Raw genomic sequence first — 17,905 nt, forward strand, 5'->3', positions numbered from 1 at the left:
TCAAGACAAAGATACAGAGACTGCACCTAGCCATTCACTTCATCTGGTAAAACATTATTATTATTATTACCACCAAAAATTTAGGTACATCTGAAAGGGACTTCTTCAGCATGTTCCCTGTAGCATCCAATTCCTTCCTCATATATAAAAGTGCTATCTTTTCCACTGCTTTCAAGTTCAAAACTTGATGGACTTTTCTTGGGCATCATTTTTATTACCTTTTCTAAATGAATGAAAAGCTCTTTGTAGAACATTTCAGCTAACTCCTCCTTTTTTCTTTCTTTAAAAAAAAAATTTAACAACTTTCACAGACTATATTAAAACAGAACTAAAACAAAGTATCCAGCAGTCCTTGACTATTCATGATGATCCAAGCCTGGCACAAACAAAGGTTAATTCCTGCAACAACACAATCCTTAGCCCTATTATTCTAATAATTTTCAATCCCTAATGAAAATCCTCAGCTACAGGCTTCTAAAATACTGTTAACTAATGGAGTTGAATTGGGTAAATTCAATAATGAATCAGTCCTGAATCCTTCCAGAGCCATATCCAATGCACATTTCCTCCCCCCTCCCAACAACAGAAAACTGATGGGATAACCAGGATCTAGAGGTCCCTAGGAGCACTTAAGAGTGGATCTAGGGGAGCAGCAACTGGTATTAACACTGCTGAGTAAGTGCAGGTCTTCAGCAGTGGAGAAAGCAACCAGCAAAGGTTTGTGTGACTTGTAGTGACTGACTCACAGGCAACCAAGCTCCCAATCCTTGCCAGAAAAGAGATCACAGAATCACAGAGCTAGTGCTGAAAGATCTTCCTATGACCTTCCCATGAACCACTCCCAGAGCTCACCCCACGTGTAACTTCTCAAAGTGCAGCCCTTGAGGGTTTTGATGTATGCTCATAGTCACTCCTGATACTACCATAAGGTTGCTTGATCAGTAGCAACCAAACCAAGTATTTATTTATTGGGCAAATGACCTTTTCTTCTCATATTTACATGGACTTCTTTTTCAGGTCTGATTGAATATCTGAAAAGATGACAAGGAATTAAAAGAAGAACCTAGATAATTTTTAAGAGCTAGTCAGGTCTCTTCTGTGGAAGCTGTGTGATACCAATCCAGGACATTCAGTAGAAATAAAGACAACATGAATACAGATTAAATACTGGAAAAAAAATCACTGGAATAGAAAAAAAAGCGTGGCTGATATCCACTATTTACAGAACCAACCAGGTTGGAAAAGACCTCAGAAATCATCAAGTCCAACCTATTAACTAATATCTAACACCTAACACCTCCTGACAACTAAACCATGGCTTCAAGTGCCACATCCAAGCTTTTTTTGAACACTTCCAGGGACGGTGACTCCACCACCTGCCTGGGCAGCACATTTACTCTTTCTGGGAATAACTTTCTCCTCACCTCGAGCCTAAACTTCCCCTGGTGCAGCTTGAGACTGTGTCCTCTTGTTCTGGTGCTGGTTGCCTGGGAGAAGAGACCAAACCCCACCTGGCTACAACCTCCCTTCAGGTAGTTGTAGAGAGCAATGAGGTCTCCCCTGAGCCTCTTCTTCTCCAGACTAAACAAGCCCAGCTCCCTCAGCCTCTCCTCACAGGGCTGTGCTCCAGACCTCTCACCAGCCTCTTTGGCCTTCTTTAGACCCCCAAGCAGAAGTGTGGAGGCCCAGGTTCAGGAAAGCAGTCCTATTCCAAGGAACACTAACATGCCAGCTTTAGCCAATAACTAAAGTCATGGTGAGATCACTAAAGATGAAGCACATGAAGGTTTTCAAACAGTTTCTTGATTGCTGATGGTGTAGGTACAACATTTACACGCTTTCCTGTGTCTGGCCAGAAGGATCTCTGAATGAATACCATCAGAACAACGATGAGCAGGACAAGGACTTAGGTTTTATCTAACACTGAGAGCTCCACACAGAGAGAATCACAAAATCAAGAATGGTTTGGGTTGGAAGGGACTTCCAAAGGTCATCCAGTCCAAGCCCCTCTGCACTCAGCAGGCACATCCTCAACTAGATCAGGTTGCCCAGAGCCCTGTCGAGCCTCACCTCAAAGATCTCCAGGGATGAGGCCCCAAGCACCTCCCTGGGCAACCTGTTCCAGTGTTCCACCTCCCTCACGGTAAAGAGCCTGTTCTTAACATCCAATCTAAATCTGCTCTTCTCTAGTTTGATGCCATAGCCCCACATCCTGTCCCTGCAGGCTTTTGCAAACAGTCTCTCTGCAGCCTTCTTGTACTGCCCTTCAGGTACTGGAAGGCTGCTCTTAGGTCTCCCTGGAGCCTTCTCTTCTGCAGGCTGAACAACCCCAGCTCTGTCAGCCTGTCCTTGTAGCAGAGGTGCTCCAACCCCCTGATGATTTTCATGGCCCTCCTCTGGCCTTGCTCCATCAGGTCCATGTCCTTCCTTGTGTGGAGTGCTCCAGAGAGCCGTGCTCTGAAGCGAGCACCCCTGCTTTATCTGAGAACACCATCACCTGATGGATTCCAGCAGCACCCTGGATTCTACTGACCTTCCTCGAAGCCGTCGCGGAAGGAGCCGGAGCGGCTCATGGTCCTGCTCTTCTCGTCCAGGGACATGGAGCTGTTCCTGAAGCGAGAGTCACTGTAGGGGTCGCAAGGACCGTCCGCGTTGGACAGGCTGTGAGTCCGCAGCATGCTTGGATTTGACAGGCTCATCTGGGCTGCAGTGGTTGGACTTGCTAGATAGGGAAGGGTAAACACCAATTTATTTGCCTGGCCACACATCTTCACACCTAACTCTTGGTCAACTAAAAATAACTAAAAAAAACCCAAAAAAAATATTTTTTTGCCTTTCTTTAAGACATATTTTTTCACGTAGTCATCTCCAGATTTCATTCCTTTTCTAAAGTCAATGAATTCAAATAAGAGACATACAAATCCAGCTAGCAAATAAGAAACCCCAGTTAAAGAAGGTAATCTGAAGCACTGGGTGATATGTCCATGCTTCTACAGACAAGCTCAGTCAACTCACTAATACCTCCTAGGCATGAAATAATGAACCCATGTTGAATTTTGAACTGTCTTCCTCCAAAAAAAAGACTAAAATGCTCCAAGGAATTGAAACTAGCACTTTGCCTGTATAGAAGAGGCCTGATGAACCACCTCATTCAAAGCCTTTAGGTTCTCAGCAGAAGACATTTTCCTCTGTATTTCAGTCACAAATCTAAAGAGCTTTTGCTTCCTCAGAGTGGTGTTTTGCAGAATTGTTTCTTTCCACAGAGGGTCCCAAGAACTACTAAATTATCAGTTTTGCCTCAACAGCCAACGCTCTCCTGGGTAGTGTTTAGAGTACAAAATGCCTGCTCCATTTTCATGTTTTTTGGAAGAACTTTAGTGCTAAAATCACACCTGCTCTGTGCTGAGAAGTAGCTGATTTGTGGGGGAAAAAAAAAGAATAAAATTGCTGTTCAGCTGGCAGGTTCCTCTAGGTGTGTTGCTATTACCTGTTTATACACCACCAGCTGATGCAATATTACTAAACAGGTAGGCAACATCTTGGAGTCATAGAATCATATTAAAATCAAGGTTTGCAAAGGCCTCTAATATCAAGCCCAACTGCCAACACAACACCACCATGCTCACTACACTGTGCCCTGAAGCAACTCTACCACCTCCCTGGGCAGCCTGTTCCAATGCCTGACCACTCTTCCAGTAAAGAAATAGCCAATCTCATCTTCCTCTGGTGTACCTTGAGGCCATTTCCTCTCGTCCTATTCCTAGTTACTTGGAAGAGGCTGACCTCCACCTCACTCCATCCTCCTTTCAGGTAGCTGTAGCAACAAATGAGGTCTCCCCTCAGCCTCCTCTCCTCCAGACTAAACACTCCCAATTCTCTCAGTCACTCCTCACAAGGCTGGCTCACTAGCTTCTCTGGACATGCTCCAGCAACTCAATGTCCTTCTTGTGGCAGGGGGCCCAGAACTGAACCCAATATTAGAGGTGTGGGCTCACCAATGCCAAGTGAAGGGCCTCTGAACACACCCAGAGTGTGATGTTAACCAACAGCTCTACACAACAGCTCACAATTTCTCTCAATGCAGCTGATTACTCTCAGAGAAGTATTTTCAAAGAGTTACTCTCCCAGTATGCCACCTTTCGGCATCCAAGATAACAATCATAGAATCAGTCAGGGTTGGAAGGGACCACAAGGATCATCTAGTTCCAAGCCCCCTGCCATGGGCAGGAACACCTCACACTAGATCAGGCTGGCCATGCTAATGAGTCACATTCATTTCACTGGAAATGCTTCCTGAGATTGAACCTGGGACTTGGAGCTGCTGCAAGAAAATGGTACTGTGTCATAAACTATTTTCAACTACAGTTACCCAAACAGGTAACTACTCACCAAGCTGTGAGAAGTTAAATCTAGTTCCAGAGGGTGATGTTATACTGGAGCCAGATGAAAATGGGGAATTGCCAGCAGTATCCTGAAGCCCTCCTGCTGAATGGGACCTCAGCCATTCTTTTGCATCTTCTTGATTACGGAGTTGGGAGGAGGGAGTATATCTGCAAAAACAAAAGAGGTTGTTCAAAGTGAACTTTGACATTTATTTAAAAAAAATAAAAAATCAAATCAACAAATTTCAACCACAAAATGTTACAAGACTTGGGAGGGAGAGAGGGAAAGAAAAATGGAAGAACTCTCATGTGACACTAAGGATTAAAATGACATCAACCCAATACAATTCTGAATTAAGGAGCTGCTCCAAGCTGTTCTAAGATGTTCCTAATTCATTCCACTTCTGTTTGGGGAAAGAAAAAAAAACCAAAAACAAACAAAAACCCAAAACCCAAACAAATCCAAACCTCCTTCCTTTCCTGTGGCTTCAGTAGTAACCAAACCAAAAACTACAGATAGGGAGTCAGGCAGTGATAGGGCTAGGAGGAATGGAGCAAAAGTAGAAATGGGTAGATTCAGACTGGATGTTAGGAAGAAATTCTTCACCAGGAGGGTGGTGAGACACTGGAGCAGGTTGCCCAAGGAGGTGGTGGAAGCCTCTTCCCTGGAGGTTTTTAAGGGCAGGCTGGATGTGGCTCTGGGCAACCTGCTCTAGTGTGAGGTGTCCCTGCCCATGGCAGGGGGGTTGGAACTGGCTGATCCGTGAGGTCCCTTTCCAATCCTGACAATTCTATGACTCTATGAAGTTGTGTATTGTGGAATAAACCAGTATTTGTTAAATATGTGATTGAAAAATGAAATCATCATTTGGAAAACCTTCTCTGTCTTTAGGTTATGCCAAAATTCTATCCCTATTTCAATATTTTGGTGCACCACTAATCTGAGATGGCTTTTTGTTGTATTACAACCAAATTGGAGACAACAAAGCCATTATCAGATTTTTAAACAAGTTGTGACCCAGTGATTCATGTTCCAGAGCCATTAATATGAAGGCCTGTGGAGGTGTATCTCAGTTCAGATGAAAACTAACAGCATGAAATCATCACCAAGGAGCCTATGTTTAGCTTCTTCTGAAGGCAAAGAAAACAGCAGAAACATTGCCTGTGCCAACATCAATGGCAAAACACCCACTGGCTTCAGCTGAAGCAAAGGTTTTAATCTGCTTCTGGGAGAGATCTGAAAAATTAGTCTGTTCCCACAGGTGTTAAATACGTGAGAGGATGCAGGTATCAGCAGAAGGAGCATCATGGAAACACTGGTCTGCTGATGGATTTCAGAGGCCTGGCTCATGCTCTGCCATCTACTTTAAGAAATATTTATGAGTTACCAGCCCTCCTTCCAAAAGCTGAACACTTGGAGCCTATTATTAGTTGATATTATCTGTTTAATTTATTAGATTCCCCCAATTGAAAGACTCTGCAGTAAGATATCACTTATTAAGACTTTGAGTGAACACTGAAGTAATTACCATTGTAAAACTCCAGCTGTCTGCAAAACATAAATTCATGCTTCTGCTCATGCCTCAGCACTTGAGCAACAGTCTCTGACTATCTGCATCTCTCAAACTCTCTCTGTGTTTCAGAAAGGGACTTGAAGCAGCCCTTTTGCTTTAACACACCAAGGATTTCCTTTGGCAGCATTAATACCTACTTCCCCAGCACTCAAAAGAGAGGCTTTATTTGCTAGAGACAGGCTTGTGAAGCGCAGAAACATTTGAAACATCATTTTAAGGAAGGTTTTAAAGCACTTGGCTTCAAGGGGCTTCAATGTGTATAGCAGAGAATAAATTGCAGCTGTAGGTCCAAGGCACCAGCTTAGAGCTGATTGAGCAGCTGCAATTTTCTAAACCATCTGAAGTATCTTCTGCAAATTCTGTAACTCTTTAAGTACTTCATTAATACATCTAATGTTGATTTTTTCCAAGCTTGTTGATTCTGTGATTATCTTCTTAGAGTTATTTTAGCAGCCTGGTCTAGGTGTCCCTGGCCCATGGTAGGGAGGTTGGGACTAGAAGATCTTCAAGGTCCCTTCCAACCTAACTCATTCTATGAATTTATTCTCTGAATCTTATTGATCGAATTTTTGGGGGTTTTTTGGTGCAGTTTTTATTTTTTGTGTTATAAAAATCCCAACCTTACAGCTACACAAAATGTAGGAGAAGAGAACTGCCAGAAGTTTGCTTGGGAATTTGCTTGTTCTTTTCTAGAAGGGAAGAAGTTCTGAAGCAAATGTTTTTAAAAATTATTATGTCCGACCTCATCCTAAAAGGCTTGGCATGATATTAAAACTCTTTTCTATTTGTATATTAACACCAAGGTTCCTGGGGTGAAAATTATCTCAAGTCCTTCCATGTAATAACCATAGAAGCTGCAAAATGATTGCTTTCAAGCCAAGCCCAGTGATGGTTTGTGAGATGCTTTTCAGCAATTCAGCTAGCAAAAGCCACAGTTCTTGCTCAAGCAGAGAAGCCACTGAGTGAAAAAAAGTGCAGTGCTCAATGGCCTTCTTTGAAGATTAAAGAGGGCAAGAAGGGGAGAGGGCAAGAAGGGGAGAGGGCAAGAAGGGGAGAGGGCAAGAAGGGGAGAGGGCAAGAAGGGGAGAGGGCAAGAAGGGGAGAGGGCAAGAAGGGGAGAGGGCAAGAAAGAAGGGAAGAAAAGAAAGGAACAATATTGTTGCCACCTCTTGCAAACTGCAACCATTGCCACCAGCCACAACAGAAACACAAAGCAAATTCCAAAGCCACAACAAAAGCTGTTAAACCATGTGGAAACACCAATACCTGAGTCCCTTCTTAGGCAAAGTGTTCCTATCAAGATGTGGGTCGCTGCAGAAAAGTTAAGAGAAAACAACTTCAGAGAAGAACAAAAGGGAAGGAATAAGACCAGGACGAAGGACGAACAAACATCTGCATCACCTTTTCAGAGGAAAAGGTGCTGGGACCTTCCTACAGAAACATGCAAAAACCTCCTTACCCAGCTGTGGATTTGCACAAACATGCATCTGGTACCATGCCAATGAAATCTCATCTGTTCACAACATGATTCTGCTATCTCTCCTACCCATGATGGACAAAAATGGCTCTTTAAAAATGTCGAACGGATCCTTAAAAATATGCTTTTCAGCAGGCATGAGGCAGACTATTTGTGAAAACTGATGAGAATCTTCAAGTACAAACCACCTTCCTGTCATTCCTTTCAGCAGACACCATTTAGGGAATGCAGCTAAATATAATTAGGCAGCTGCAATGTAGACCAGTAAAAGTACTGAGCCCACACTGTTTAAATTTCCAAATTTTAGTTTAAATTCCATTCACAAAGTGAAAAAAAAATCTGTTAGTTGTCTAAACCCCAAATATTTATGTTTTTACAACTGATCAACTTGTAACTGAGTCTTTTAATTGGTTTAAAATCAAAAAACCCAAACCCCAGGTGCTTAAATGAATGAATGACAGTCCTTGTAGCTAAATTACAGCGTGAGGGTGATTAAAATTACAGCAGTGAGCAAAAGTGAGCTAGAAAGCTTAGATTTGGGTCACCAAGCTACAACTGGGTAGGTTTACACTGGACATTAGGAAAAATTTTTTCCCAGCAAGAGTGGTCAGGCATTGGAATGTGCTGCCCAGGGAGGTGGTTGAGTCACCAACCCTGGATGTGTTTAAAGGTCGTTTGGATGTAGTGCTTGGGGCTATAATTTAGGGGTGAACCTTGTAGAGTAGGGTTATCAGCTGGACTTGGTGATCCTGAGGGTCTTTTCCAACCTGAATGTTTCTGTGGTTTCCTAACTGTAGCATTTGTCTTTACATAAGGTTGTACTCAAGCCCCTGCAAAACACTCACGAGCCAAACTGCAATAGAAGGTTGACAACACTGAATGACACAGGGACTTCACGACAAAAAGGACAGGCCTGGAAGGCAGTGGGAAAAGCAGCATGCCAGAGGAATGCTGAAATGCTAGTGAGAGTTTTAGACTGGTAGGGAAAAAAAAAATGGCAAGATTTCCAAATTGCTTTTGGTAAAGAAATAAGGGGGAGAAAAAAATATATATCCCTCCCCAAATAAAAACATATTCCCAGCACCAAGAGCAACACCAAACCCATGCCAACTCTGCCATATGCCGTTCTCCAGATTGATTTAGGTAGCAGATGAGGAGTTTGAGGGGACTCTCACTGGCATGTCTTTGTGTCAGTTCACACCTGAACGATGAACACAGCAGAGGACTCAGCTGAGCACAGTCTGACACAAAACAATTTGCTTCACCAAGATGGGCAACAAACCCTACAGCCTCGAGCATACTGGCGTCCCGAGACAGCATTACCTGTCCTGTCTCCTGGGCAAAGTATTGCGGCAGAATTTGGGGCTAGCAGCAGGGGAAGAAAGAGGGCTAGAAGAATCAGTCCAACAAGACAGAAAACAAGAGAAGGAATATTAGAATGAAAAGAGGAGAGAACAGAAAGGAGTTACAATAAAACACAAACAGAAACCCCAACTGTCAGAACATTCTAGTCAGACGGAATTTTCTCCACTGAAATGCAGCTCCCGAAAGTTTGCTACCTGACTAGAGAATTGTTCATCAGGATACAGCTGGTTCCCAATTCTTGCAGGAGTACTGCTGCCTTCTGCTAAAGGTCACTCAGAGAGCATGCACTGCAAGTCATTGTCTGGTTTATCTTGGTGTCAGCTCAATGTGCCTTTCAGACAGCTCAGATGCTGAAAAAGCAGCCCCGTTCCCTCCTCCCTGCCCTGTCTGTTCCCAGCTCCTACTCTTGTGTCCACACAGATACTGATGAATCCCATAGTGTAAGGAGCTGGGAACTGATCAGCCTGAAATACAATTCAGGTGATCATTTTTCAGTTGGAGCCAGCTCCCAGTCTGGCTCACTAAGTGTTCACATGGATGCCTGTAACCAAAACACTGCAGGGAGCAGCTGGAGATGGGACAGGGCAGCAGGGAGGGGGTCGAGAAGGATCAAGTGACTGGGGAGAAAGGGACTTCTCTTTTCAGCATGACCTCCAGTTCAAAAGCTTGTCAAATGTTATAAACAAGAAGTTTAACAGGAAACAGTTGGCTTCTCAAATCAAGATGGTAACAATGCCGGAGGTCTTTTTGCATATCACTATCAAGTCACCTTTGGAAGGCTAACAATAGGATGCAGAATTCAAATATTAGATATAAAAGGACAGTCAAAAAAAATTGTCATCACTGGCTGCCACAGCAACTTGAAAACCTCACCTGAACTCATCTTCTTGCTCTGGACTGGGCTCCTTGCCTGGAAAGGCTTCTTTGTCTATTCTAGTAATATCATTCAGTGTTTTCTAAGAAGCAGAGCTTGATTTGCATCTGCAGAATTGGTTACTGCTGCCAGGATTTCATTCACATTTGAGATACATAACAAACTTAACTGAACAGAGAGAAAACCCACCAACCTTTCAGACAACGTAGTCTTAACACTGTTGGTTCGGACAAAGGGAGTCAGAGAATCATCTTTAGAGGCTGGAATCAAGCCACTGGAGGAGTTGTGGCTCAGCCCACCTCCACTGCTCAGAGAGATATCAATGGATTCACAGCTGGTATGAAGGCTGCTGACAGACTGATATCCAATGCCATCCTTGCTAACAGCAGAAGAGCTGCTTGCGTTGGTACCCCAAGTTAAACTGTTGGAAGGAGCTGAATGTGCTGAGCTGGGACTAGAAGCTAGTGGAGACTGGTTCATATCTGTGTTTTTACTGTACAGAGGACTGCTGCCCCCACTGCTCAGCATACCACTGCCAGATGGGGAGTCGAGATTACCCTGCTGGTTCATGGTAGCATGAGGATTGGAGAGGACTACTGAATTTTTCATATTTTCAGCTGTTGTGATGGGAGCTTGTTTATTAGGCTTGCCACCAAAAAGTCTGTAAAAAAAGACAACAGAAAAAAATACATAAAATGGAATCTTAGATGCAAGGAGATTTTACATCTAGACCATGCAGCTTCTTAGCTTCAGAAAACCAACATTAGATTAAGTGATCCTAGATTGGACATACACAGCTATAAATTTATGAATTTCCTTGTCTTCACCTTCAATACAGTCCAGAAGCAATGACAGCTTCAAATCCACCTTAGTTGTGTCTGCTCTGAATCATTAAATACTACTTTCACAAAGCTAAAACAGAGCTTACATAACTAGAATATGGCCATATCATCTTTGACTCCCCTAGGAAAAAGGATACCAGAGAAACACTGCATTGATTAATCTGAAGCACCGAATATTGAAAGCTTGTTGTCCAGGTAAACTCTGTGCAAATCACCAAATGCTCTGCACAGAAGCAGCATTTGCTGGGATGTTACAGGAGGGGAAAAAATATTTGCTGGTGTTAAATGTAGGTTTGTCTCATTTCAGGAGCCACACTGGCTGGAAAGTAGTGAGTGTAGAATGAGATTTGACCTGCTTTGGCACCTGGAACCAGCTCAATAAAAACTGGCTGAGAGCCAGAACTGGTGCAAGGGAGTGGATACAAAAGCATGGTTGGAGGAAGACGACTGCAGCATCTCCAGTTTGCTTTCCTGTTGCCTGTGCTGAAACTACACTGCCAATGAGGAGGAAACTTCAGTTCCCTCATTAACAGCCAACAGAAAAGTTCTCAGACGTGCAGAACAGCAGAACAGATCATCAATCACTCTAACACTGATCCTCTGAACTATGAAGGAAGTGTATCTTTCAATCCTAGCTTCAAACATCCACTCCAAACCTTCCTTCTCTTTCTGCCACCTAGCTCCTGAAACTAGCTTTGGAACCTTAGTTTTCCTCACACACATGGATTTGCTTTTTTTGTATCAACAGTGTGGAATATTGGGGATGAAATCCTTCCAAGTGAGTACCTATCAGACTGCAGTCCTCAGAATAGAGGACCACAGCACTTTTGTACAAGAGCTCCTAAAGACTTATTGGTGGGTATGCACTGAGCAGATGTTCCTCTGCTTTTGGTTATGCCCAGGTTGCCTGCACAACACATGCACCCTAAGTGACTGTGCCCAACACTTCCAGAGAGCAAGGCAGGTTGTGTAATATGAGCTAGCTGGGCACTCTCCAGCACACCTACAGTAAGCCCAGTGATGCCCAAAAGCACTGTACTTACTGCATGGGTGCTACCTGCAGCTCCAGCCTACCTCTGCAAGATGGAGCACCTCTCAGCTGGATAGCTACTCTTCCACACTTGCCAAAAGGCAGTTGGACAAGACTGATATGGTACTTAATACCAGAGCTAAAGGGACTGTTGAGAGAAGAGACACATGGATGGCCAGCATGGACGTGCCGTATCTTTACAGACTTACAGGCAAATCTTTCTCATGACAGAGGTATGGATTCCAATTGATTGATTAATTAATGTTAAAGAATCAGAGCAGTGAGAGGAAATATGTAACCAATATCATGTGCAGCTTGTCTCAACCATCTATGAAAACTAAGCTCAAAATCTTCTTCACTGTCATTCTAAAAATCAGCAATAAGCAAAAGAGGCCAAATTCAACAGCTCTCAAAGAGATCTCAATGGTCTCTTCCAACCTCAACAGTTCTGTGATTCTATGATTCTACCTCTGATATAATTCAATACATGACAATTGACACAGCCTGGTGAAAACTCCAGAGTGAAACTGTAAATTGAATGAGGAACTAGGACACTGAGGCTCAGTTTAACTGTCTTTGAAGTTTCCTGTATTTCTGAGGTGGTATTCCAGTTCCACAGCCAGCAGTGTGGCTTCCTAGTAATCTAAAAACCATTCCAACCAAATTTCAAGATCAATGTGCCTGAGGCTTTAACCCTGAAAACATGCATTTCCCATGGGGCACATTCTAGAAACGAAAAGTCTGTTGGAGTTTTTCTTGTCCTAAAGGACGTGGCTTATTTAAGTGATAACCAGGAATAAAATAAAGGATCTTGAATTCTCCTTCAAATAAAACACCCATCTCAAAAGAAACAGTCAACAACTCTTTGCAGCATCAGCCCAAGCTGCCATCACAGCCACGATGCTTGTACTGGTGCCTCAGATGGAATGTGGCTTTCTCACATCACTGGAAGCAGGATGATGTAGCATAACCGTATGGGTATTATGGGTGTTAAGACAAAATGAAATGCAGAACACTACAGCTGGAAACAGACAAGCTACTCAATGCCAAAGTAATGGAAAAGAAGATCAACAAAACCCTTCACCAACATCAAGGCTTCGGTGTAAGCTGCACTGCAAGTGAACTCCTGACCAACTCGGCGTTAACATTCAAATAATGTGTGGGGTAGTTATGAAGAAACAGAAAACAGGTAAGAATTTGCTTTCAAAAATATTAGGAAAAATCAGAAAATTCAACCCAGCTAGAGACAGTAACTTGACTTAGGGTTCTTCTACACAGGTGAATAACCTGATGTTGAGTCTCACGACACACTGGCCTAATCCACACAACTTAAAGGTTGGTTTGGGTTAGGCCAAGTGACTCCAGTGGCAGGTCAAATGATGCTGGTGTCACCACGAAAAGCTGGAAGTGCTCTCCTGCTGTCAGCTTATCATTTGATCCACCACTGGATTATTTCCGGCCTTGTTACATATGCATCAGTGCAAGAACTCTTCAGCAACCTTCAGGTAAGAAAACTCTTACTGCTGTGATAGCTGCACAGATAAAGCCTTCAGGACTGGTCCTTGTAGCAGAGACTCATATCACCATTGCCAAACTTTCTGCCAGAGAGGCTTTTTGGTCCCACTGTGGGTTGTTTGGTGATTTTTTTGCTGCTGTCATGGGACGTAACGAGTATTTATAACACTGGTCAACCTGTTCATGTGAAATTCAATGTCAATACAAAGATCTTGGTGCAGGACACTAAATAGTAAGCGCTCCACAAAACACAGCCAGGGCTGGCTGGAAGAGTCCTGATCATTCAGCTCTGACTAACATCATTGCACAATCAACGAATTCATTGCCTACCTGCGCAAAGTGGGAGAGGCCACATCGGGGTACTTGGCTCCTTGCTGGTGGGTACTCTGAGCTCCACTAGAAGCAGTCTGTGATGCAGGGTTCACTTTAACAGAATTACATGAGGCCACGCTTTCGTTGTCAGACGAAATCCCTTTCTCTTTATCAGTCTGATTGACTAATCCTGGCAGAGAGTTCCCAAGGATTACCTTGGCAGGCTCTCTCATTTTAGGGACCGGCAACCCGGCTGACTTGCTGCTTATGTTGGAGTCTATACTACTTGTGCTAGATCTATTCCCAGCTCCACTTCTGCTACTGGATTTACTGGGCCGGGGTAAACTACGATACTGAAGATTAGTTCGGGCACTAAGTGCTAAGTAGCCATCATCCTGGTTCTGCGAACCATCAACGCTAGTCTTCCGACCAGCAGTCCTACCCATGAGTCCAGATGACTTTGGGATTTTTCCCAGGGTAGCCGATCTACTGGTGATAGTTGCCCCACTGGCAGTGATTATAGTCATGCCCACGGCTGACCCGCTCTGTTTCTTAAATCCAAATGTATTAGCATTAGCAGCAGTTGTTCTAGAGTTACTTGTGGGAAGCTTTTTGGATTCATCACCACTGCTGCGTCCTGCATCTGATGGGGAACGTTTAACATGTCCAGCTTTAGGAGATAGTCTACCCTTTTCTGATACCTTGGCGTCATCAGTTTTCCCTACAAAAATAGAAAAAGAATTCTAATATTTAATGACTTGAAAACATCAAGCAAATGATGAAACTCAAAGCAGCATGAAAAGCAAAAGCGTGTTAAGCCACCAGAGTGTGGTTCAAAGTTCTGGTCTCGTCTGCACTGAGCTTACATGCCACTCTAGTGACTTATGCATGCAGACTCGCCAGAGAAAGTGTGTGGTGTGTTTTGCCCTTGAGAATATGAAAAGCAGAACAGTCTTGTGTAATAATGACAGAGAAGAAAAAAAATGTTTCCCTCTGTAGCTACCACAGATTGATCCTTTCCATCATTAGACAGAAATACTGCTAGGCCATTAGTATAATTTTCCTAAAAGGCACTACTCAAGAAAGTGTTTAACTTCAACTTTTTCATGTACAATTGTGTACACGACCAAGGAAGAGGAGAGGTAGTAACTTGCATTACTTGGATATGCAAACGTAATCAATTTTCATTCACACATCTGCAATACATTTACATACTAATGCACTTGGAAGAAAATCCAGAACTAAACAGTGTTTAGTACAAATTAACAGGCTGGGGAAAAAGTAGTAAAGGGGGGGAAAAAAATTCAGTCTCCTCAACCACACATACTGGATGTTCTTAAAGTTAAGTATGACTTCAATAGCTAAAATTATCTGATTCATTCTTCATATGGCAATACTGTGTCAAATAAATAGCTTGGCTTTAAGGTTAGAGTTGTCATGAAAACAACCTTCACAGTGTATTAATCCAAAATATGCATTTTCACAGGAACAGAAACAGAAATGTGGACCTAGGAGATGCTGCACAGGTTAAAACAACACCTAAAAATAAAGACAGGATTACCTGAAGCTCAGGTTCTGCCTCTGGAAAGCATTTAAACTGTTTTTATACCGAACACACTTTTTAGGCTTGTTTATATCTTACACCTTTTCTCACCTGTTCCAGGTGTCTTTAATGTGCCTGAGGTGGTTGAAGGTTTAGTCCTTGGTGTGGTAATGCCAACCTGAGCTGACATGCCCCGTCTCCAGGAGCCCGTCTGTGAAATAACAGTGTTCTTCCTACCAGAAGTGCTTTTATCAGACTCATCTGACACATCAGAGGGATTCCTCCTCCACTTAGATCCTGGCTCCATTTTTACGCCGCTATCAGATCCTCCGTCTGATTTCTTGACTTCATCGCCGGACCATAAGGAATTCCGTTCAACCTGGGAATGCTTTTCTGCATCGGTCTAGGACAGATAAGGAATCGCAATGCAACCTTCAGAGCAAGGCCCTCTTTTAATGAGGCTTCATAAATGAGAGCCATCCAAGTGAGTAATCAACTCAGCAGTCATCACTAAGTGCCAACAAACGTAACATGCCTTTGAGAACGAAATGGCACGGGGAAAAAAAAAAAAACAACAAAGCCCAGCAATGACAGATTTTTCTTCTAATAGGCTAAGGAACAAAACCCACAAAAAACCCTACATAACAACCATGTCCCCCTTACAATAATAAAGAAGAAAAAAAAAAAACAACAACAAACCTGAAAAACCCCACTTGATTTATAAAGGACATATTCAGCTCCATGACATTTCTAATCCTCCAGCTCAAATTTCTGACGAACCCTTTTACTGTGATGCCAAAAAAACCATTTCAAACCTGTGCAGCCTGCTTTCCTTTGTTCTTGCTGCTCTCCCCTGTCTCTTGTCTGGCAATCTGATCTCCAGAGCATGAGGAGGCAGCTTTTGGAACAGATTTGAAGATGTGGAATGCTGTTCATCCTACCCTAACAGACCAGGAGGACACCCAAGAACTGAAGCAAAATGAACCCCCAAGAACTTTCTACTAATCTTCCAGACTGACTTCAATACATAAAATACTTGAGTTTCAAATTGATGTTCAGCTCTTACAAACTGGGGGTTTTTTCCCCTATTCTTTGCACAGGCTGATTGTGCTGCCAGTCTTTTATGGAGAATTTTGCAAAGCTCAATGTCAAATTATAGATTTTTCTCATTGCAGTTCCCCAAAATGCTTAAATTACATCTAGTACCCTAAATATAATACAGTCCTCGTTAGCATTGTCTCTTGCTAATGATCACTCTTGTAGAACTCTACATCTCTTGTTTTCTCCTGTCAAATGCTGTTATTAATTTGGGCAAATTTTGCAACTACCTATTTTGTGATTAGGCACAAATGACAAATATCCACATATCTGACCTTGATCCAGATTTACAAAAAAAAAAAACAACAATAAATTCATAGTTGAAGTGTGAAGTGTCCTCCAACCATTGCAGTACCAGGAAAGAGACTGAAAATTCAACACCTGATCATGAAGCTTCTAAGCAAGAGTTGGCAAACTTTGGGAAGATGTAGTGCACCATACTCTTCCCTGCAGCCTCAGTGGAAAATGAATGTGCTCAGCACTGTGCAGTAGTCAAATGATAATATCACTTAAAAGAAATGATTTTAAATACCCCAAAGCATTCTAAAGCCCATGACCTTTCACTGCCTGAAGGCAGCTGTGAGCTGGGCTGCATCCAAAGCAGCAGGACAGGGAGGGGATTCTCTGCTCTGTTGAGACCCCACCTGTACCACTGCCTCCAGTTCTGGTGCCCCCAGCATCAGAAGGACATGAAACTGGGGGTTGGCCAAGATAACCTTGCAGGTCCCTTCCAACCCAAACCACTCTACAATGGGAGAAGCACAGCAGAGGGAGAGATGCGTGATTGTTTACCATGCTCTCAATAAAATGCTTTAAGCTCCTGAAATTCAGCTTTATGACTTTTCCTACCAAATCACACCATTAATATTACAGAATCTAAGGGAGTTAGTTGTGTTTTCATTTCCCCTGCTTGTTACTGTAATTACTGCTGGGGTTTTTTTGTTTGTTTGTTTGGGTTTTTTGTTTTGTTTTGTTTTTTTAAAAAGCCTGAAAAACCAGCCTCAGTGATTAGGATGTGAAAGCTGACACCATGCATCACAACAGGGCTGCCTTTGGTCAGGTGAAACAGGGCCTGGCTTGTTTGGCTGCAGGTAGTCATCAGACTAACAAGCATTTGCTGAATTATGGATTTAGGTATTATTTTCTTGTGCTTTCCCAGTGCTATGCAAATACTGTTTCCTTGCACCATTCAAAGACAGCAACCTGGCATAAGTTTGAATAAAACATCACTTTCCGACTTCCTTCTGTTCCTATGGCTGCAAGGTTTGGGGATGGTGACCTTTCTGTTTATGACCCCGGTAGGTGTGCCAGAAATTCACAGTGTGACTGTTTCTATAGTCCATATTTCTCCAAAATCACAGTTTCAATTTCAAACATCTTCTGTGCTTACACACCTTGGAAGACAGCACAGGCAAGAAATAACAAATAAGTGACCAACAGAATCATCTCAACATCATCCCTCATGTGCTCTCACCTTGCTTCAAGTACCTTGTCCAGAGCTGCATATTTAGACTGTTTGCATTCAAGCCCATGACTGAGCAAGAACAAGACTAGCAATGGGGTTATTCTAGTTTTGTGTGTCTATGAAATATTCCTGTACCTTCTATTTTTCCTCTTTTATGCCTCAACAGAGAGCACAGCACTGCAAGAAGTCCTCTGCCTTTGCCCTCTTCCATTTTACTCCACCCACGGCCAAACTCTTTCCACAGCCTTTGAAATGCTGCACATCTACACCTCTGCCCATGAAGCCTTCTAGCCAAAGATGTTTCTGTTTAATGGTAAACACTGAGAGCAGTACAGAAACATGACTAAGGAATCAAAACCAAAACACAGTGAAACCTGGCTTTGGGATTGCAGCTGAAACTCCAGCTGCCTGAAAGCACTGCAGTGGGT

The 17,905-nt window shown here is 43.0% G+C and overlaps 1 protein-coding gene across 4 annotated transcripts in view; it reads right to left on the reverse strand.

Annotated features, from left to right (window-relative positions):
* Positions 1-17,905, reverse strand: part of NAV2 (neuron navigator 2) — a 334,773-nt gene that overhangs the window by 25,684 nt on the left and 291,184 nt on the right. For all 4 annotated transcript variants that reach the window (XM_054390533.1, XM_054390531.1, XM_054390532.1 and 1 more), the window contains 7 exons: positions 15,026-15,317; positions 13,390-14,092; positions 9,866-10,333; positions 8,757-8,822; positions 7,223-7,267; positions 4,390-4,550; positions 2,534-2,722 (listed from right to left, as the gene is read on the reverse strand). In XM_054390533.1, coding sequence (XP_054246508.1) covers positions 2,534-2,722; positions 4,390-4,550; positions 7,223-7,267; positions 8,757-8,822; positions 9,866-10,333; positions 13,390-14,092; positions 15,026-15,317 — 1,924 coding nt within the window. The remainder of the gene's footprint in view (positions 1-2,533; positions 2,723-4,389; positions 4,551-7,222; positions 7,268-8,756; positions 8,823-9,865; positions 10,334-13,389; positions 14,093-15,025; positions 15,318-17,905) is intronic.

The sequence above is a fragment of the Indicator indicator genome, chromosome 21 (assembly GCF_027791375.1).
Source record: "Indicator indicator isolate 239-I01 chromosome 21, UM_Iind_1.1, whole genome shotgun sequence".
Lineage (NCBI taxonomy): Eukaryota > Metazoa > Chordata > Aves > Piciformes > Indicatoridae > Indicator > Indicator indicator.